This window comes from Quercus suber, unplaced genomic scaffold (genome assembly GCF_002906115.3).
Source record: "Quercus suber isolate HL8 unplaced genomic scaffold, Cork oak 2.0 scaffold_15, whole genome shotgun sequence".
In the NCBI taxonomy this organism is placed as follows: domain Eukaryota; kingdom Viridiplantae; phylum Streptophyta; class Magnoliopsida; order Fagales; family Fagaceae; genus Quercus; species Quercus suber.
Genome location: NW_027069480.1, coordinates 2,056,298 through 2,079,706, shown reverse-complemented (window position 1 = coordinate 2,079,706; position 23,409 = coordinate 2,056,298). Strand labels below are relative to the sequence as shown.

Below are 23,409 nucleotides of genomic sequence, written 5' to 3'. Positions count from 1 at the left end.
TGATTTTATCAATGGTAACTTCGAGAAATGTACTTAATCTTTGTTGTTTAAATTATCAGGAAAATTATTTAATCATTATATTTTTGAAGTGTGTGCAGCAAAATTGGTGCAGATCCTAGATGGTGAATCAATTTTACTAGAGATCACCATTCTTGAAAATCGAAGTTTTTTTTAAAAATAGTTTTATAGGTCTTATAATCTTCCGATATGTCTTAAAAGGTGAAAGAATAAAACAGCATTTCACAACATACTAAAATGGCAAGTTTAGAGTGACATAAATTGGTGTTAGTAATAGATTCATATGAAAATGATTGTCTACCACTCACAAACTATCATATCTGTCAGTTATTAAATAAGATAAAACCTAAGTGCAGGATATTAGGTTCCTTAATTAAAAAGATAACACTATTTATTCAAAAAGAAAAAAAAATTATTATTTGTGTTTTATTGACCAATGCAACTAAATATTAAAATTCATTTAAAAATTTAATATTTTGCTCTTAAAATATTGTACTCAAGTATTACAAACCATAAACCATGAAGTAAGTTGTAAAATAAGTTATATTTATGACAAAATTGAAGGTGAAAATCTCAAATTTCAATTCATCTTGAGCAAGGAACTTATGAGATAAAGGATATGATATTGTTTTTTAAAAAAATTTGGAAGAAAGAGAGAAAAAACTTTTTATATTAATTAGTTACTGATTTTTTTTTTCTCATTCAAATTCAAGGGTTATTATGGTCTCTTAAAATGGGTCAATTGGTCCAACGATATCACCTACTTTCATGTATTTTTATAATGCTAGAAGCACCTATTTCCATGTAGGACAAATCTACCAAATCTTCATTTTAAAGGTAATTAAAAAAAAAATGCTTGTTGCAAATCCCAAACAAGAATCAGGCCTAGTTTTGTATCTTCCTTTCATCTTGATTCCTGCCTACACTATATAATACACTTCCCAAAGTGGGTCCACAAGCATATAAATCTATCTCTATATTTATTTTTCACTAACATAAAAACTCTCTCTTTTATGTAAATTACTTTATTCTAGTGATTAGGAAAGTTCTTAAAGACTAATAGACTGTTATCCATGTGGATAGCTTTTTTGGATTGTGAATTAGTGTAAGGTAGGGACTCAAAAAAAAGAGAGGTGGGCCGGCACATTGGGTTGGAGTTGGACTCAACAAGTGACAAGAATGGTGGTGATGGGTCGGCATCAATGGGATGAGAATGAGAGATGGGGGAGCGGCAAATGAAGGGGATGGTGATAGATGGGTCATTCATAAGGTGGTGAGTGATCTTCAAAGCCAAGCTCTTTGTTCCCACAGGTTGAACTGTGACTTTCATTAGTTGGGGGAGATAAAATTGAAATGAAAAAAGAGCACCGGTGATGAGAAAAGTCTTTTTGGGGGCCATAAAGTGGAAGAGGATATCCTAAGAATTTTGAAAAATGACAACTTCTTAAGGATAGTAACTTAATTGTAGCGCCTTAGATTTTTAAATTAAATTCAAATACTTGTATACATAACCAATAAAATACAAATAGTTTTATTATTTTTAAGAACAATTATATTCAATATGAATAAGTTTAATAAGGAAATATAACGTACGATACCCAATTTTATCATTTAAAAAAATTGAATGAATCTTTTAAAGAAAGCTAAAACTAAAAATTATGACTAAAACATAATTGAAAAAAAGTTAATTAAAGATATTTGATATGACTGAAGTGATCAAAGTAGAAATATAAATTGACAAAAGGTGAAAATGTGAAAAGTTAAAGTTGGTCCACTATAGTATTTACCTACCACTTAAAAAACAAAAAAAAAAGAAGTCAAAAAGTTGGGATTTTTTTTGGTGGGGGGGGGGGGGGTGGGAGGGGAGCGTAGTTCGGGCTCGGCTCTTAAAAAAATGAATTTTTTTTTTAATTTTTTGAGCGAGAGAGTTTTAACATTTGGTGTCCATTCTTGATGATATCTCTTTATCATCAGACCAAGACATTAATCAATTTTTTGGTGTAAGCAAAGATTGAACTCCAAATCTCTTATACAACCATCAAAAACTAACTGAAACCCACTAAAAAAATATTTGAGTCACCATTATTTAGCTACTCTTTATAGAGGGGTTTAAAATAAATTTGTGGGGGCCATAACCCCTCCAACTGGTCCCGCAGCTGCTCTCACGTGCATACTGTATATAGCTTTAGCTCTGAAAAGAAGGATTTTGGTATGGGAAACAGAAGTTCAGGGGGTGGTTGGATGGATTTTTTTTTTTTTTTTTATCACTCAATTTTCATCACTCATCACTTATCACTTTAAAATATTACACCCGTTTGACACCATGACTCAAATGTCATCACTCAATATTTTTCACAATATTTGTGGGCCTCAGCTCTGTCACTTGGTGTAGTTTTTTTTTTTTTCAAGTACCCAAACTCACCGAACCCCAAAAAAAAAAAAAACCCAAAACTGAAGACCGAACCTAGTGAAAAAAAAAAAAAAAAGACCTAGAACTGAAGACTGAACTAGGAGAAGAAAGGAAAAAAGAAAAAAAAAGATAGATTAGTCAAAAATTGCGACTGAGTGGGTGTCTCATGTGTGTTTAATGACAAAAATGCCATTGAGTTATGAGTTATGAAAACTAAAAACAGCCAAAATGTGTTTTCAGTTTCCATAACTCATAACTTAAAAATCAGAGAATTGAGTTATGGAAATAGAGTTATGAAAACAGAGATATGGTGATGCTAAACGGACTTCTAGCTATAGGTCCCACTATTTTTGAGTTATGAGTTACGGAAACAGATAATTAAGTTACAGAAACAAGCCATCCAAACACCACCTCAGTCTCTGTACGTGTTTTTAATGTGATGCAAGTTAAGTGACGCCAAAATTTTTAGTTTATTTTTTTTTTAATATTATTATAATTTAAAATTCTAAATATATCGCATTACTAATATATCCCTACTGTAGGGAGCAAAATTAAAAGGCCACAAAAATTTTAGGGGTGTATTTTACATTTTAGCCTTTCTCATATATAGTAAAACCATTGACTACTACCTGTTTTTACTCCTTCACAAATCAATGAATTTTACTATGAATAGAATTATTAATTATAATTAATTATAAATCTTTTATCATGTTTTTTGAGCTTGTTCATAGACATATTATTATATTTGAACTTAGCTCGTTTAATAGTCAAGCTTAAATTTGGCTTAAATTTGATTTAGTTGTTAAACAAATGAACATAAATAAGAGAAACTGCAAGATTCTTTTTCCTAGTTACAATTTAAGGACAAAATAAAAGAAATATATAGGAAGGATGTAATCTAAGTCTTAGGTTGTGTCAAGTTGGAATTGATAATTTTTTCAATTCGTTTGACCCAAAGCAACCCACCATATTTTTAAGTTTATTTTGTTACCCTTATTTTAATTTTAAGTTTGATTTATTTTTGAGAATTGGTTTTGATGAATCTAGAAATTTGGAATATATTTAGACATATTATGTGAATTGTAATAATATATATTGAAAAAAGAGTGCTTAAATAGTTAATGGAATTCCAAACATTACAAGAGATTAAACATATATAAGTATAAACACTCGATCTAATCCAACCAGAGCCATGTATGTTTATAAGAGATTAAATATATAAATTTCTTTTGAAAATTTCTTTTACTATGCTACTAATTTTATCTAAGTATTCTTATTTTTTCTAGATAATTTTTTTTTTAATGTTCCATCTCATGAATATATGAACTTAGGAGTCCTATTTCTTTTTTAAAAAGTTATTTTTTGGAGGCTAAAGCATAATAATAATAATAATAATAATAATAACAATATAAATAAATAAATAAAATAAATAACAAATGGTTGACATTACCTTCATTTTTGCGCCTGACACACATGTTGTAGCTGTGTAGGAAAGGGCGAAAAAATCAAAAGTTAAAGATGAATGAAGAAACCAATGGACGGGGGAGAAAAGAGATGAGATGGTAAAAATGGTTGAAAGGGTATTTAAGTAAAAGCATGTAATATTTGTTGTTTTCTATGCCGGCTGACACCCATCATTAAGGTGGTGTTGTTTTTCTTGATTTTCCAATTAAAGTAGGGCTATTTTAGTAAAATGATGCTGACTTAAATACTGCCCATGCAGACTTAAGGGGTGCTGTCCAGCACGCGTTAACAAAATCCAACTTTGTAGAAGGAGCCAAGAGCGTCGAAGAGTCAAGGTCAATGTTTTTTTTTTTGAGTCAAGGTCAATGTGATTGCGATTTGTTCTTACATTTGCTGATTTATTATTGCTGTCTATAATTTTTTTTTTTTATAATTGAGGGTGCCACAACAATGAAATCCAATAAATGCGTGACACTAGCAGTCTAACTGGAGCCTCCAAAATGAATTTAATACTTTTACAGGACAAATACTTTCATTGGATTTAAGACGATATATGGTTATTAAGTATTCTCATTTTATATTTTGGAGGTAAGAGAGAGCTATGGGTATGTTTGGTGTGTAGACATATATGTGAAAAATTAGTTTCGTTAAAAAAAAATATGTAGAAAATTAAATGGCTAATGTTTACAATCCACTGTATAGGAGCAGGATCTTGATTTATAGATATTAAAATCTCAAGTTATTAGGGAATGAATCATCATTGATGGTCTAGCATATTAAGATATTTTTATTTTTTTCAAAAAGTTTAGGGTTTCAAGGTCTAATGTTGTTAGAGATGATAAATACAGTGTGCAACCTTTTATTATTTTTAATTTTTAAAACATCGATCATTATCGTACAATTTTGAACCATTTTTATAACAGGGCTTGAGGCGTTTTTAAGAAAAAAAAAAAGAGGGTGTTTTTGTAGTGGCAGCCTTAGGTTCAAGGCCTATGACTGCCGACAATAGCTCTAATTATTGCACACAATGTAATTACACCTTTAAAATTTTTTCAAATTCCAAAGCTGAGATTTAAAATTTCTAGCTTCTAGCTTTTTGTTTCACTAATTTTTGAAAATAATTAACTTCTAGTTTTTTTATCATATATTTAATATAGAAATTACCAAAAATAATATCTTTTAATAAATATTGTACAAAAAAGTTACATAGTATACCCATACGGACACACAATTAATGACAACAACCTACGGAATAGAAAAAAGGAGGGCTTCAAAAAAATGCACATGATTCATAATTTCATATATACTACACCCTCATCTACAAAACTCTTATCCAAGAAAGGTAGAGTAGCGCCAGGAAGACTCAGAGGCTGAACGAAGGATGCTGCTAACGGGTATGTTAACAAAAAATTACACATAATACAATATATTCAAGTATATGGACATGTCTGTATAAATTCAATACATGCTCAGAAGCTCTTTTATTTTTTGCAAAAGCTATCTTGAGTATCCCTTGTAGAATTTTCTGATCTTTTTGCTTTCCTTTTTTTTTTTCACTGTCAATTTTTTACTAATGGATATATTGTAAAAGGGTTCAGTTTTTTTCAACCTTTTTGAATGTTGAGTTAAGGTTGCGTAAATTATTTGAACGTGAGTTAGTAAAAGGCGTGCATGAAGGAAATTGTTAAAAACTATTCAGTTTGAAGTTTATCACTTTGTTTTAAATTTGTTTCTTATTATTTGAGATAATAAAAAAAATGTGCTTGATTTTTTTTTTTTTTTTAATGAAAAAACGTGATTGATTTTGGTAGGAGAGTTTGCTTGTTCTCTTTAAACTTTAAAGTAACCAACAAACCATACTTATGTCCATTAAAAAAAAAAAAAAGTAACTGAAGATAAAGAGAAGGAGAGGTATAGGTTAATAATTTGCTAAATTCAAGGGATATTGATGGGAAGTTATAGTAATAATTTTGTAATAGGAGTGTTTTTTTCCTTTAAATTCAAAATAAATAAGAAGATATTTGGAAAAAAAAAAAACAAACAAACGTGAGATCATGGAGTAAGGAAAACAAATTTTATAAAAAAGAAAATTGAAAACGGTTAAATTGTCCAATTCAAATAGGAAAAATCCCTTAAATAGTAGTATAGATAACGAATAAAATTAAATGAAGAATAAATTTATTTTTTGATGAATATGAGTGAAAATTTTATTCAGACTAGCAAAGACAATGCACTTAGTTCAGTAAGATCAAACAAACATGCAGCCAATAGACTGTAAGCAAGCACAAATCTAAGAACACGAAAAATTACCTAGATACTGAATACATATTGATGAAATAAACCGAATAGATAGATAGAAATAATACTAATTATATTACAATTTGGGGAGTGATTTGTCTGCCTCATCAAGATATTTATTTATTTATTTTTCAAAATTTTGTTAATGTGGGTGTTCAGTGTTCTTGGAACACTTAAACTATTCCTCGAAGTATTTATGGTTCTTCAAGCACCTGCCACAAGATATAATTTAAGCGGATGAAGAAAATCTATAATGCAGCATAATTATATATGCTCGTATTAGAAAAACTTATTTCAATAATTTTTTTTATTATAAATCTTTTCCATATTTGATTACATATGATGAGGCTTATGCTACTCTTACTAATATATAATAATTTGTTTTCTTTTAAATCCTGGTGAAGTTATTAACAGTTGGGCCTTCCTAGAGACGCGAAGGCTTGTTCAAGTGTTTCCAGAGGATGTGCGGAAAGTATGGAATAATTGGGAGCTACGAATGTTGGTTCTTGTCAGTCTCACCTTGCAACTATGTCTTCTTCACTTCGGCAGTCGCAGAAGATATAGTGTTAAAACATGGTTAAGGGTCTTTCTCTGGCTTTCGTACCTAGGTGCTGATTCAGTGGCAACTGTTGCACTAGGTGTCATCTCTACTAATCAAGGAAACTGCAATGATTCCCAATCACAGAATGAGTTCATAGCATTCTGGGCACCGTTTCTGTTGTTGCATCTTGGCGGCCAGGACACAATTACAGCTTGCGCAGTACAAGACAATGAATTGTGGTTAAGGCATTTGCTTGGACTAGTTGTTCAATCAGGAGTGGCAATCTACATCTTTCTCGTGTCTTGGAAGGCCAGTTGGCTGTCATTTTTAACCATCCCAATGTTTCTTGCTGGGTTTATCAAGTATGCCGAAAGGACATGGGTCTTGAAATCAGCAAATAATGCAAAGTGTAATTGGGGTAAGGCAATTTCAGGTACAAGTAACATTTTTACTTCCGAAGATCCATCCATGTATTCATGGGATGAGCATCTTGTTGTACCTCGTGATGAATCCAATACTGGAGCCGAAATAAGGGATGCATTTATATTGTTTAAGGCTTTTAGAGATCTCTTTTTAAATCAGAAGCCCTACATCTTCTTTATTAGTCATTCTGGATATTACTCCAATTTTCATAATTCCGAAACCGCTTGGAAGACGATTGAGGATGAACTCGGATATGCTTATGATGTTTACTACACCAAGGCTCCTTTGTTTTTCACAGCTTCGGGTTTCCTCTTCCGTCTCTTCTCTTTTACTTCCATCATTTTTGTGTTTGTGCTTTTCCATGCAAAAGAAAGGCACAAACACCTTCAGATAGATTTGATTATTACTTATTTATTGTTGGTTGGAGCTGTTCTTATAGAGATATATGCTGTCATTTTACTGTGTGCCTCCGATTGGCCTCTGTGTGTCTCCGATAGGGAGATGGAGTCCTTTCAATTGGAGTCTCGGCCGCGGGATAGAGATAAATGTTTAGTAAAACATATTGCTCATATAAGAAATGGTTGTGCAAAATTGACTAGCAAACAAAGGTGGTCTAATTCAATGGGTCAACTCAATCTGCTTGGCTTGTGCCTCAAAAAAGATAACTCTCTTCAGGATGGCCATGGAACCCCAAAACTCTTTGCTAACTTGAGAGAGTGGGCCTTCAATCACATGTTGCCAAGACTAAATAGAGAACTAGAGGTGCTCTTCTATAGGACCAATAAGCAGGTCTCTGCTGAGTTGAAAGACTTTGTGTTCAACACGTTCTGGGAAAAACTACGTTCCAACAGCAATGGGTTTTCCGAAGAGTACGACAAATACATAACAAATGGAACTGTAAATGTGGAAACTCATCGAAGCATTATAATCTGGCACATTGCCACAGATCTCTGCTTTTACAATGATATTGACACGAACGAGCCTAATTTAAGTCTGAAAGTGATGAGCAAGGATGTTTCAGATTACATGATGTATATTCTTGCGATGTGTCCTCTTGCATTCTCAACAGGAAATGCGAAACTCGGCTTTAAAAAAACTTGCATATGGGTTGAGAGATATTTTCATGAGAGAGAGGAGCTCTCCAGACTGCCTAAAGACCAAGTTTGTGAACAAATGATGTCAAAATATGAAGCTGAAGACTTTGGGGAACGAAAGAATTTGGCGGAAGTACATCTGTTACCTTTAGCAATTCAACTAGCAATAGAGCTAAATCAGAAGGATGAAAAGTGGGAGATATTGAGTAAGTTTTGGGTAGAAAACCTAGCTTATGTTGCAACTCTTTGTCAAGGAAATTATCATGCTCAACTACTCAGAAAAGGTGGGGAATTTCTTACGCACGTCTGGCTTTTGATAGAACAATTCAACCTCAAAGAAAGTTTTCAAAAGTCACGTACAAGACCAAAAGAGGAAGGAGCAAATGTTAGTCCTGGGTCAGAGTCAGGTGGCAGAGCAACTGGCTCAGTGTCTGAATCTGGTAATGGACAGGGTTCTGGTAATGGATCTGCTGCAGTGTCAGGTGCGAATGCTAGCTAGTACCACCTCAAAGACCAATGAAGTGTACTTTAAAGGTGTATTTTGGTTCCAGCATTCTCCTTACTAAATAAATTAGTGTATTAATTCATATCTTTAAGTCAAGCCAATGCTGGCTAAACTGTGGTTTGGGGCTTGAGTGTGTGTTGTTCTAGATAAGCAGTTCCTGTGTTGTGAGTCTTATGACATAAAAATCTAAATAACATATGATATTGTTTTAAATAACTAGGTTAAATAAGATGGGAAGTGTTTCCAACATCTATATGTGTTGCTTAGTGTTGCAAAATCATTACTAGCCTGACAGTATGAGGGTTATTGGCTGAAGAGGTTTTTCCCCATGGTATTTTATGGCTTTCCATTAAAATTCAAGTTAAGAGTCATGATAGGAAATGTGAAACGTAATATCATATGCTTCCAATTGACCAATTTGAGCAATTGCTATATATGGTTTTAATTAAGTTTCTTCTACTTGAGCAGGGGATATCTGTGATCATGAGGTCCTGCTATTATTTTATTTATTTATTTATTTTGATGTCTGATCTTGTTCAATTTATAATTGCACCTGCAAACAGTTTTTCATGATCAGGTCCCCAATTTTGGACACTAATTTCACCTCAGGACAAAAGATATAAAAGTACTTACCTTCTTTTAGTGAAGTGGGGTTTTGCCCTCCCTTGCTTTCTAACTCAATTACTCTGCTTTTGATTTCCATGTACCTTGCAAGATGCCACCATTTGCTAAGATGTGGTTCCACAGCTTTGAACTTTTAGTTTATAAATCCATCAATTTCTTTATCAGTTCATTTGGATAGATATATTTAAAATGAGAGAGATGAATTTTACTTTCAAATTTAAATAACTTCAATAATATATGAGACTGTGTACATGATGAAATTTAGAGATGGATTTCATTTTATTAATACGTGGATTTAAAATGATTTGATCTAAAATACTATTCAAATCTATAAGATCACAAGGATTTTTGCTAGATCAAAATCTCCAAACCTTAAACCATTTTGTCTTTTTAATATATAACGTTATAACAGTTTATACTAGCAATTGTTCTTCAAATCTAAGCTTGACCTAAAATTTCTCAACTCATGTATGAAGTTGTTTAGGCATATCTCGAAAAATTCTTTATGTTTGTAAGTGAATATTTGGTAATAAGTAAAAACAGGAATGGAGTGCTAGTCATAGTACAATGTACTAAAATTCAGACTGGACTGGACAGTCCAATCGGTTTGAACTAGAATAATTGAATATTGAGCTTAGCTGGTTCTATACGTATAAATTCTAAATACCGTAAAATTTCTTTGAACGGTTCATTTTATTGTCTTCCACTTCTAGGGACAATTCTTGTCCATCAAGCTTAAACATTTCATTTGAATGATACATTGCCCTTCCGTCCTTTTTGTGTTTGTGCTTTTCTTTTTAAAAGAAAGGCACAAGCACCCACAAATGGATTTGATTGTTGGTTGGAGCTATGCTTATAGAGATATATGGCGTCATTTTACTGAGTGCTCCCGATTGGCCTTGGCCTGATCATTTTGGGTTAGTGAAACACCTTCAGACACTATTTGCTCCTACACGAGACCGTTGTGCAAAACTGACTAGCTAACATAGGTGGTCTAATTTAATAGCTCAACTTAACTTGCTTAACTTGTGCCTCAAAGATAGTCTGATCAGGTTGGCCATGGAACCCCAAAACTTTTTGCCAACTTGAGAGAATGGGTCTTCAATCAAATTATTGCCAAAACTAAATGGAGAACTAGAGTTACTTTTGTATAGGACCCATAAGCAGGTCTCTGCAGATTTGAAAGACATGGTGTACAGCACGTTCCGGCAAAAATTTAGTTCAAACAGCGAAGGGTTTTCAGAAGACTACGACAACTACATCTCTTATGGAAGTTTAAATGTGGAAATTTACCAAAGGATTATCATCTGGCACATTGCCACACATCTCTGCTTTTACACAGATAATAGTGCGTATGAATCTACAAATAATTTACTGGAAGTGAGCAAGGATATATCAGATTATATGATGTATATTCTTGTGATGTGTCCTTTTATATTATCAACAGGAAATGCCATACTCAGTTTTGAAAACACTTGCTCATCCGTTGAGTATTTTTTTTTCTAGAGAAAAAGCTCCCTAGGTTGCCTAAAGCCAATTCTTGTGCAAGGTTGATCTCAGAATATGTAGCTTCAAGCAATGAGGTAGACATGTATTTGTTGAAAGACTCTCTGTCACCTTTAGCAGTTTTACACTTTTACTTGCAAACAAATTAAGTCAAATGGATGGAAAGTGGGAGATATTAAGTTTTGGGCGGAGAACCTAGCTAATGTTGCAACTCTTTGTCAAGGAAAGAATCATGCGCTACTACTTAGAAAAGGGGATCCGGATCCTCTCCATTTCCCTTTGAAATGGAGAGGGTCTAGTTCATGGTAGGGATCTTTTTAAAAATGATCCACGCTAAAAAACGTGCAATGTCATAACTTAACCCACTTAACCCAAACCACACTTAAACTAGAGGCTTTAACTCAACCGGATCCTTTAGTTACCCAAAAAAACAAAAAACTCCCTCTTTCTTCAGATCTCTCTCTACCCAATATTTAAAAACTCTCTCACACCATTGCTCAATCTCCATGGCTATAGCTAGCAGCCACTGCGTCCCACACCTCCACTACTGGCGGAGTTCCAGTACGTTCCTGTCTCTCTCCTTCGGTCGCTGGAGGTGCTATCGTCGGTGCCACCACCATTGGTGGCCGCCGGGTCCTCCTCTCTTTCTCTTTATTGTCTTTTCTCTTTTATTTTTCTTTTTGTTTCTCTTTTTATTTGCCTTTTAGAAGTGGCTGAATCCCTTAAAGTTTTGTTTAGTGACAGGGTTTCCTTTTGAGTATGTGAAAGACAACACCACACAACAACTACAGGCAGATACTTAATCAAAACACATTTGGCTGTACCCAAAAGCCCCAATTTTTCAAACCCAAAGCAGATCATCAAGCTTTATACTCAAAAGGAAACCCAGTCACTAAACAAAACTCTAAAGGATTTAGTCACTTCTAAAAGGCAAATAAAAAGAGAAACAAAAAGAAAAATAAAAGAGAAAAGACAATAAAGAGAAAGAGAGTAGGACCCGGCGGCCACCAGTGGTGGTGGCACCGACGATAGCACCTCCAGCGGCCGAAGGAGAGAGATAGGAATGTACCGGAACTCCGTCGGTAATGGAGGTATGGGACGCAGTGGCTGCTAGCTGTAGCCATGGAGATTGAGCAATGATGTGAGAGAGTTTTTAAATTTTGGGTAGAGAGAGATTTGAAGAAAGAGGGAGTTTTTGTTTTTTTGGTAGTTGAAGGATCCGGTTGAGTTTAAGTCTAGTTAAGTGTGGTTTGGGTTAAGTGGGTTAAGTTATGATGTGGCACGTTTTTTAGTGTGGATCATTTTTAAAAAGATCCCAACCGTGAACTGGACCCTCTCCATTTCAAAGGGAAATGGAGAGGATCCGGATCCGTTTCTTACTCATGTCTGGCTTTTGATAGAGCATTTTCACCTCACTAGGAGTTTTCAAAAGTCACGAACAAGACCACAAGAGGAATAACAAATTAATTTTATACGTCTTGCATGAAGATTTGCCAACACATCTATATATGAACCTTAATAAAATAAATGTCAAAGGTCTTGTAACTAAATGGCAGGTGTTAGAATATAAATGGGCTTAGACTCAATGTACTATTTAACTCTGCAGCTCGAATCCTTTCCCCCTAGACTCCAAGCAATTTGTGCATGGAGAGGTGCTAATTTAGTTACAAAACCTTTGGCATTTATTTTGTTAAGGTTCATATATAGATGTGTTGCCAAATCTTCATGCAAGACAGGTCCTTTTGGATATATACTACTGTAAGTTTTTCTTTAAGTTTCTTTAAGATCTTCTCTTCCTCTCCCCGGGTGTGTGTTAAAAATACTTAGTATTCTAAAAAAAAAAAAAAAATGTTTTCTTGCAAGATATATAAAATTAATTTGTCAAGCCTATGGTTATATAACCATATATGGCAATATTGGCACGTTTGTAAAATTGAGTAAGAGAAAATAATGAAAATCGTGTTTTGGAGTTATGATTTTAGATGAATCACGTTTTCAAAATACCTAATGGATATTAAAATATATCTAATCCACATCCTATTTTTGGACAATCTGTTTGCCCTGAGTCAAAATTAAAAATATGTCGTTATTTAGATAACTTTACAACTATCCCCGCATCCCGAATGGGCAATGGCAGAAGGATTACATTGAATAATAGTTTAAGTTGAGAGATTAAAGCGATCAAATTAAAAGTTATTAAATTGAAATTAAAATTTTAGACAAAGTTAAAGAGTTTAATTTGTACTTGAGCCTATATTTTATGTAATAGTAAATGAACAGTTAAGATTTGATATAAATGGCGCATTTAAAAAAAAAAAAAAAAAGGCATAAATGCACTTTTAATCCTTATATTTTAACTTTTTTTCATTTTAGTCAATATATTTTTTTTTTACCACTTTTAGTCCCTAAACCAATTAATGCGGGACATTTTAGTCTTTGAAGCACCATTCTGTCACCAAACTAACGGAGAAATTGATGAATCAATAAAATAATAATAAATATTCACTGTAGCACTGACACATCAGCAAATAAATTTAAAAAATTAATTTATTAATTTTAACTAAATAAAAAAATAAAAATAGAATTAAAAATCAAAATTCAAATGAATTATGATTTAAAAACGAAAAAAAATTAAATTAAATTTTTTTTTTTTTGGGAAGACCATGAAGAATCTAGAACATGTGTTCTTCCCATTAATCATGTTCTTCATATTCTTTCCAGCAAACCTTGCCCAAAAATTTAAAAAATCAATATTTTTGTCTTCCTTCTTGCGTTTTCTTAGCAACCAAACATGCAAAACACACAGCAATCTTCAAATGAGAACAAAATCCAACAATCACAAAAATACAGATCTCCTGCAAAATCAATCTCCAACAAAGAACCAAACCCAAATCTCCAATAAGACAACCAAACCCATAAACCCAACAACCAAACTGATCTCAAACAAAGTAAACCTTAACCTTCAAGCCCATAAATCTTCTTGGGAAACAAATACAAAAAATCTAAAATCTAGATTGGTTGAATTGTGAGAGAGAGAAAATGAATTGTTGATAAAGATCAGGTCAGATACTGACAGATGAAACTGAATACCGCAAGCGGAGATTGGGACTTGCTCCGACACTGGTGTGATGAAGTCGTCGAAGACGAAATACAAAAACCATAGCAAGACCAAACCGATCCCTTCTCTCACCAAACCCTAACTGCCACTGCCATCGATCTCTTCTCTCTCCTCAAACTCGGATCTTCGATACCCAACACTCATAAGCTTCAATCTCAGCTAAGTTTTTTGTGTTTAGTGATTTTTAATCTTTGTGGGTTACTGGGTTTCAATTTGTGGGTGTAGATATTTGGATGTATGATTATGGGTGTTGATCTGCTTTTTTTGGATTTGAGGGTGTTGATCTATGGTTGTGGGTGTCACTTTGTGGCTTACAGGTTGTGGACGTCGATCTACTGATGCACTGCATCGAATCGAGTCCAGGAACCGCACTGTTGTAGGCTAGAGAACTGACCTCCAGCGGTGATGAGCGGAGCTGACGAAGGGAGAACTGACTCATGGTGAGAAAAAATCAGACCTTGCGAACCAAATCTCTCTTCTCTTTTAACAAGAAAGTTAGTTACTACAAGTTTTTTTTTTCTTAATCTTTAAATCATAATTCATTTGAATTTTGATTTTTAATTATGTTTTTTTTATTTAGTTAAAATTAATAAATTAATTTTTTAAATTTATATGCTGATGTGTCAATGCTACAGTGAATTTTTATTATTATTTTATTGATCCATCAGTTTTCCCGTTAGTTTGGAGACGAAATGGTGTTTCAAGGATTAAAATGTCCTGTGTTAATTGGTTTAGGAACTAAAAGTGGTAAAAATAAAATGTAGGGACTAAAAGTGCATTTACACTAAAAAAAAAAAAGGGTTTATTTTATCTATGCGTAGACAGGTATTGAAGTCAGTGGAGATCCATTCTGGGCCGAAGCTAAAGCTGCAGTATTAGCGTTCTCATCTGCACATAATTTGGGCCTTGCTGCCTGGGCTCCTTTTTGTAACAGTCTCTGGGCCATTTCCATCTCCATTTTTCTTCCCTTTGTGAAACGAACTTGGAATCACTTTTTTTATCCAACCTGGAAGTAAATAAGCTAGTATCAAATAAGTCCTGCCCAACACATACTAAAGAAATTATATTTTTGGAAGAGGGAAAAAAAAGAGTAATAAGGAAATATATAAATATTAAAAAATGCAGTTTGTAAAATAGAAAAACAATTCTACTACAAACATCTCTCTGTGGCAATTGGGCAGGTTGGGTATGATTTGGGTTGGGTCATGAATGAGTCAGGTATATAATTACTCACTTATCAATTTATGACTCATTTAAAAAAAAATTTTAAATACCCATTATCTACCGAACTCATTTAATCTCCAACCCACCCAATTAACCCATTATAAAACTCATATTCAGCAATTCAACAAGAAATTCTCTTACGGTGAATTTTTTTTTCCCAGCAAAATTGATTCACCTTTCCCTCAGAACATAAGAATGTTGAAATTGAAACTAACCTGTAGATTTTCTTTTCTCCTAACTTTTCTTGGCAACCAAACAGAAGATAAGTAAAAAAATATTAATTAAATCATAAGAATTTAGGAATCATTCTCAAGTCTCTATCCACCTTGATCTAAAATGTGAAAAATTGCAAATCAAATAGATTTTTCAATCCAAAACAAATTCAAATTTTCTCCAGAAAATATTTTCCCTCAAAACAAATTATGCCCTAAAATCGAGCAAAATAGCAAATACACAAACGCCAAACTGAGCCTAAGATAGCTATTTTTCCCTTTCTCCTAATTTTTCTCGGCAAACAAACATAGGATTAGTAAACAATTAAGGAAAATATAGAGTAATTACAGATTGGTAAGACGTATTCAAGTGGATGAGATCCATGGCTTTGATGCCATGAAGTTCGAATCATAGTACATTGTCTTGGATCCCTCCAATGTCGCTTTTGACGCCAAGAATCCAAATCATAGACCAACGATGTTTCCCCCAATTTTCATTCTGTGATCTTCTTTTTGCATGAGTGAGTGAGGTTTTGTGGGTGTTTTATAAGGTAGAGTTGAAGAGGGAAAGGTGTTTAGATTTTTTCTAGTTTGGTAGCTGAGAAAACGCTTAGAAAATGGAAGAGAAAATATTTACATTAGATACAAGAAGAGGTGGTTGGCTGTAGCTGCTGTGATGTTTTCTTGTTTGTTAGGGGTTTTGGCTTTTTGTTTTTTTAAATATTAAACTTTAAATTTTAAATGGGTAATTGGGTACCCAATGGTTGACCCATCAAAGCTCATTTAATTGAATTACCCATTTGGTTCTTATCCATTTAACCCAGATATTTAATTGGATTGGGTCAAGACTTGTCAAAACTAAGTGAGTTATGGGTAGGTTCATGGGTTTGGATAAAAATTGACACCCAGAGCAACCGCATCAGCTCTTCTAAAAGATTCCGTCTTTTTACACAAAAAACCTACTTTTTCTATTTTGCATAATCACTATTACAAAACACCCACATCAGTTCATCTGTTATACACTATATTTTATATAAATAATATTTTTATGAGTTGAAGAGAGAAAGAGTAAGTGGAAGAGAGAATGAGAGGGAAGATAAATAATACTAAAATAATGTATAGAAGAGCTACAATAACCGTGCATATATGCACGGTTACTGTAACACTTGTGCATTTATGCACAATTTTACACCCACTGATGTGGGTGTTTTTTTGGACAAAATGTGTAAAATAAGCTACTTTTTGTATTTTGCAAGACTTTGCAAGAGTTGATATGGTTGCTCTAAGCTACTCACCTTATTTGTACTACCACAAAAAAAAAAGAAAAAAAAGAAAAAAAAAAAAGAAAAAAAAAAAGAGATAGGGCGTGAAAATTTTGAAAGAAAACTTTGTGCCTATAACTTTTTCCATTAAACAAGATTTATGATAATAGAGTAAAAATGTAAAATAGATTTAGAGCTCATTTAGCAGGGTAGCTTAAAATATATTTGTTTTAAGAGGACCAAAGTGGATCGAATAAGACCAAATGGACCAAATAGAACCAAAGTGGACAGATGGACAGAATTGGACCTATTGGACCAAATAGGACCAAAGTGGACTGCAGAGGACTAAAGTGGACTGAATAGGACTGAGGTGGATTAAGTAGGACCAAAGTGGACAAGGTGGGACCGTAGTGAACTGAATTGGACTGAATAGAAACAAGGTGGACCGAATAGACTGAATAGGACTAAAGTGGACTGAATTAGATCTAAGTGGATCAAATAAGACCGAATAGACCAAATTAATCAAAGTGGACAGATAGACTGAATTGGACCGAATAGGACTAAAGTGGACTGAAGAGAACCGAATTGGACTGAAGTAGACCGAAGAGATCCAAAGCGGACAGATTAAGATCAAAGTGGACCGAATAGAACCTTGGTGGACGTTATTGGACCAATGGACCGAATAGAACTGCAGTAGACCGAATAGAACCAATGTGAACTGAATAGAACCAAATCGACCCAATAGGACCTAAGTAGACCAAATTGGACCTAATACAACCAAAGTGGACAGAATAAGACTGAACTAACGGAATAGGACCAAAGTAGGCAGAATGAACCGGATAAGACTGAATTGGACTGAATAAGACATAAAGGAACTGAATGAACCGAATAAGACCTAAGTGGACCTAATAAGACTAAAATAGACCGAATGGGACCAATGTGAACCTAATATGATGAAAGTGAACAAAATAGACTGAATAGAACCGAATAGAACCAATTTGAACCGAAAAAGGCCGAAGAGGACTGAATAGAACAATGTGGACCAAATAGGACCGTAATGGACTAAATAGAGCCAAGTTGACCAAATAGGACCGAATTGTTGGACCGAAGTTATAATAACAGTTTTATAATAGGGGTGTTATTTATTTATTTTATATCCTCTTTCAAAAAAATTGTTATAAAAAAAAAATGCTCTTTCAAAAAAAATTTATATGCTCTTTCAAATTCAAAATAAAGAACAATTGATATGGAAAAAAATAAAAAATAAACAAACAAACCGTGAGATATATTAGGGAGTAAGGTGAAACGTAAATTCAAAAAAAAAAAAAGAAGAAAAGAGCAAAAAGAATTCATGTTTTTTTTTTTTTTTGGTTAAATTGTTTTTTAGTTAAAATAAAAAAAAAAAAAAAAAAAAAAGAGCAAAAAGGTTTCATGTATTTTTTTTTTTATTGGTTAAATTGTTTTTTAGTTAAAATTGAGCTAACAGAGAAGCTGACGTTAATTGCCTCGGGCCCGTTCGTTATTTATTGCTTGTATTTTGTTGCTTTTTTCAGCTTCTGTTTAAGTAAAAATCTTTATTCAGAAAAAGAAAAAAAAAAAACAAAAACAAAAAAAATCCTCACCACTTAAAAATAAACAAAACAAATTCATTTTACATTTTCATTAGTAGACAGTGCAAATTCAAACATTTCAAGAAGAGACAGAGTTTGAAGAAGAGACTAGAAACTAGTAGTAGCGAGTAAGTGTAAGAATTCTTATAACTGTTTCATCGTTTTTTCTTTTTGTTTTTCCTAAGTTTATGTTTTGGGTGTGTTATCGACAAAATAAATCTGTATCTATGAACTCCTTTTGTTGCTTCTCTTGTCCTATGTTTTGACTTCTGCAAACTGGGTTTCCTATGTTGAGATTTTATGTTTTGGGTTTCTTGAATCTGTTTTCAGGTTGTTGATTACATGGGTGACATCAAACTTGAATGACTGGGTGTTTTGTTATTCACTGTTAGCTCTTAGAATTCGCATTTCACAATGAAATTTGCTCTTATAAGCACTAATTCCACACACCCATTTGCTCCATTTTGTGCCTGTGCCTGCACATCCTCAAACTCTAAGCAAAAGTATCAGTATCCAAATCCAAATACAACATTCTTCAAACCCTTTACTTTGCCCACCATACTATCCTTGAAATCATCCCATTCTAAGCCATCCAGATTAGTTGTGCTTTGTGCTTCCCGTGCTGCTAAACCATCCAATGCCGAATTGGAGAATAATAGGTTGGATGAGGAGGTGTTGAGTGAAGAAACCATTGTTGAAGATGAAAATTCACAAAGCCAGTGGAATGTGGAAGTGGGGAACCCCATTGTTCCAGCCAATGTTGTCAAATTGAGCTTGAGCGACCAAGCCTTCTTGCTATTGGCGTTCATTGCCTGCACGGTACAAAGTTTCCAGTTTTTTAGTGTTAATTGTGTTGTGAGGCTTGCAGCTTTCAATAGCTTTAATGGGGTTTCTTTGTTTGTTTTAAGACATGTTTGGTTGCCCCATTAGAATATAATAATGGATCATTTTGATTCTCCATTGCATTGGAAGTGAAAATTAATCGCTATTCAGAACAAGATGAAGCATTTAATGACAAGATTTTAACTTTTTCAACAAACTACAGGTTTTATAAGGAAATGAGAATGACATCCAAAGTTTTGCAAAATTTACAGTTCCCCTTCCTAACGTTTTTATAAATATAAAGATGTACAAATGAAATTCCTATTTCACCCTTGAGTTACCCTATTTTTGTGTAGTATCTTGCTTTGGTTGAGTGATACAGTTCCTAATTTGCCTTTGGCTTATAGATGAAATCCTTATTTTCCCTTTCTCATCTGATTCTACAAAAAAAGAGGAATGTTTAAATTGGTAATTAAAAGGTCAAAATATGCATTTCATGGTATTTGTTATGTTTACCGCAAATCTCAGGGAGGTTGCAAAAATTTGGGGGTCACTATTATTTCCTTATATCTTAAGGGAGGTTGGGGTTATTTTCTTAAATTTTTTATGTATATTGTAGCAATGGTTGTAACTCTAATGGCTAGTTCAATTAACAACAATGATTTTTTGAAAACCCATAACCATAAAGATATATCTATTCTTGAGGAACAAAATTTGGTACTTCATACTAATCAAATTTGTTTAGGTAATCTCATAGTCCCTAGAGGGGGAAAAATGAAAACAGCAATGATGTTATTGGGAGTTTACAAGGGAGTGGAAAATATTTTCAGCTAATGACTTACCTTTTGAAAGTTTGAAGTAGTTCAATGAAAGTTGGGCATTACTATGAGCAGTAAAATGATTATTGTTAAAATCTAGCAAGCTATGTTACTTCCATTCTAATTTGCAGGTAGTTATGTATCTTAGAATTAATTAATATTTTTTTGTAATCTTTGGGAAAGGAGTATATGACAGAAAAATTGGTTATGATTTGAGTATGCTTTGATTTAAACTTGTAGTAGGCACTAAGTGTTCTGTTTTTTGGGACATAATTGCTAGCTTAAATTTTATTGAATTGACTATGGTTTATGTTAATTTTCTCTTATTAACAATCATGAATAATTTTCAATATGTGCAGACTTCTGTGGCATTTACTAGTCTTGTTATTGCTGCTGTCCCAACACTATATGTAAGTTGTCTTATGTCTGACATTGTGTTCTAGTTAAGAATCTCTTTATATTGCATGTCCCAGCATTATGTGTGAGATATAATAGGTTTCACTTTTGTCTATTTGACTACTTATTCTTTTGCATTTAGAATTTGAGACTGGATAAATAAGAGATGACTGGTTAAGTATTTGTTCCAATGATTTCTATAACTTTTATGGCTCTTAAGTGACTTAGAAATTCGACAGTTACTACTTACTATCCAGTTTATGCTGCCATCTTCATCCATCCTCTTTTTGACCTTGTTGCCTTATTGGTCCCAGAGAAGCTGATCAAGTGTTTTGCTTTTGGTCCTTGTTAGGCCTGGAATAGGCAACAAGATGCTTTGCTTCCTTTATGATCAATTGTTTTCTTTCTCATGCTCTTTTCAGCTAATTGCTACAGTTCGATCCACCCCCCACTCCACAGTAACCACCTAATCTCCTTCTTGCCAATAGATTTAACAGCCAGTAACAACTCTACCTTTCCTTTTTTCCTGACTTAACTGTTTATAAACACATATGATATACAGAAACATGCTCAATATCAGTCTGATATGGAAGATGAATAGTGTCAAATCTGGTTTATGTAATATAACAATAGGTGCTAATTTGTGTAGGTATGCATATTCTTCGAATTTTGATTGCCTAAATAAAAAAAATGATATGCTAGGCAAAGCTTGCTTATACCTTCTAATAGTTAAGGGTTTTTTGCACTTTGTGTTTTTGCATGAGTGTTTGAATAAAGAAAGATTAATGCATCATTAGGAATTTGAAATTTTATCTGTTTTCACATTTTACACTTTTTTCTAGGTAGGTTTTGTTTATACACTAAATTAAGTGTATGAAAATTGGGATTTTAAAATTCGTGTCATGTCTCCTAGAGGAGAAAACTTGAGTGTCATTTTTTTATTGTATGAGGCATTGGTTTAGGTGCTTCTTGTCTCTCTCTCTCTCTCTCTCTCTCTCTCTCTCTAAGTAATAATGATTTATAAAAGAAGGTGTTCTACATTTGTGTCACAGAAAATATTGCTATCATCAGCAAATCGAAGATGAGAAATGCTATCATCAGCGAATCGAAGATGAGAAATTAACAAGCTATTAGGAATTTATTTCTTGCTTGAAAGCCTGGTGCATATGCATCCTCCATAGCTCTCACTAATGTTCTTAACACCTCCTCCATAACTGTCTTCTTTCTAATAATTAGATTTCACCACACTGTTTTTATATTTCGGTTAAGATGTCTATCTATATATCTGTGTGTCTTAGAGCATTCTTATCAAGGTTTGCAAAAAATTTAGCATTTACTATCTCAAATCCCAATTTTATAACGTATAACACCCCACTTTACAACATCTCCTCCATCAAAACTTCTATTTTTTTTAACATTCCATTTAAATATTCTTTCTTTATCATTTTTTATTTTTCCTTCTCTCTCCTTTGTCTCTCTCTTTCTCAATTGAATAAAAAAAGTGGGCCCCAATTGAATAAAAAAATAATATACATTTTACCATTTGGTGAACAGTGCGGTTTCAAATATGAAACCACACTGTTCATCAATGCCAAAATTTTTGGCATTTGAAACTCTTGATGGAGCAAACTTTTGGGTAAAAAATGCTAAAAAAAGCATCTTTTAGCATTTAAAACCCTTAATAAGAATGCTCTTAGTGTATTCTTTTCAACACTCATTTTTTTAGGATCCCACTCAAGCTGTGTCTTGTAATGAATTTTTGGCTTTTTACTCATCTTCCTTTTCTAAAATTTTGGGATAGTGTTTTTGTCCTGATTCTGCTTCCACTTTTAGTGGTTGTAGGGCATCTATACTCTTGTCTTTTCGATTGATTCTTGTAAACTTGCCTCCCCACTGCCGCCCCTGGATTATTATTACTTATTTATGGGGGTTTCAAAGAAAAATAATATGAGACAAATGACTAAATTTAGCCCAAATTTTTTTGGGCATCTGCATTATCACACTCATTTGAAGCTAATGCCTATGTTCACTGCAATATGTACACAAGGCCACACTTAATTGGGAAGCAGCAAACCTTTAAATCTCCACTCTATCAATTCCACTGTCGTCTTCATTCTCTGAGCTGAACTCCCCCCGAGAGATCATATTCATGAAGGTCTTTGTCACTTGGCCAACAGCATGAGAAGTCTTCTTTGCAGCTCCAGCGACGACAGGTTGCAAAGAGATAATGGGCAGGTTCGCTCTCTCTTGAATCATTGCTGTATCATACAAACATAACAGTACTCAATATAGGAAAGGGGAACAATATTAATAACCAGAAACAAAATTGAAAAGGAGAGTTGGGGTTTGAGAGAGAGAGAAAGAAGGGGGGGGGGGGGGGGGGGGGAGAAGAAAAGTTGCAGCTCCAACATACAGATAGTTTGCTGGCGAGCAACTGCACCAATTTGTCGAATTCCAGCTTCTGCCGCTTGCACAGCTTGAGTAGATTTGCTGACCCCATCAGCTATCTCTTGGCTGAGCACCAAATGGAATAAACATATATTAATATTAAAGCATCATCGATGAAACAGCAGAAATGAGAATAATACAAACATAGAGTACAACAATCATTTCCATAATAAACTATTCAATTAAGAAACAAAGTGTTTTACCCAGCAAGATGGGGCTACAGGACTCCTGGTTTTTTTCTCTGGACTATACATAGATACTGTATACCCCTGAAGAAGGTCAAGGTAACAGAAGGGATCCCGTTTACGATTTATGAGACCCAAGTAACAATTTAAGGAAGGTCCTTTCAGATTACAGAAGGAAGTCCATGTATAGCTTATGATAAACATGTGCAACAAAGCAAAAAGAATTATGGTAATTTACCCATAGCATTCCACAAAACAACCAAAAATTGAAATAAAGGAAGAAAAAAAATTAAAAGGATAATCCAAAGTAGGGAGCTTACTATCACCTTAAATCACTTAGTTCCAGTGTAAGGTCGCTGATTTCCATGCCAGATAGCCTAATGGCAGCCATAGTACTAGGGAGCTCCTCACGAGCTGTATCTGCTAGCTTT

General features: G+C 33.6%; 2 protein-coding genes across 2 annotated transcripts; one reads left to right on the top strand and one right to left on the bottom strand.

Moving 5' to 3' along the window:
* The first annotated feature begins 5,156 nt into the window (after nt 1-5,156).
* Nucleotides 5,157-9,050, top strand: LOC112004655 (uncharacterized). Its single transcript, XM_024036888.2, has 2 exons — nt 5,157-5,286; nt 6,595-9,050. The coding sequence occupies exons 1-2, from the start codon at nt 5,274-5,276 to the stop codon at nt 8,745-8,747; spliced, it is 2,166 nt and encodes a 721-aa protein (XP_023892656.1). The 5' UTR covers nt 5,157-5,273; the 3' UTR covers nt 8,748-9,050.
* Nucleotides 9,051-22,301: 13,251 nt separating this feature from the next.
* Nucleotides 22,302-23,403, bottom strand: LOC112004653 (uncharacterized). The gene is made up of 3 exons (XM_024036885.2): nt 23,305-23,403; nt 22,759-22,859; nt 22,302-22,603 (listed from the first exon to the last, which is right to left on the bottom strand). The coding sequence occupies exons 1-3, from the start codon at nt 23,367-23,369 to the stop codon at nt 22,422-22,424; spliced, it is 348 nt and encodes a 115-aa protein (XP_023892653.2). The 5' UTR covers nt 23,370-23,403; the 3' UTR covers nt 22,302-22,421.
* Nucleotides 23,404-23,409: the final 6 nt, after the last annotated feature.

Coding starts and splice junctions, on each gene's coding strand:
- LOC112004653 (XM_024036885.2), bottom strand. CDS start 23,369: ATGGCTGCCATTAGGCTATCTGGCATGGAAATCAGCGACCTTACACTG. Junction 22,860..23,304: donor CTGGAACTAAGTGATTTAAG/GTGATAGTAAGC, acceptor TTTGGTGCTCAG/CCAAGAGATAGCTGATGGGG. Junction 22,604..22,758: donor TGCTCGCCAGCAAACTATCT/GTATGTTGGAGC, acceptor TGTATGATACAG/CAATGATTCAAGAGAGAGCG.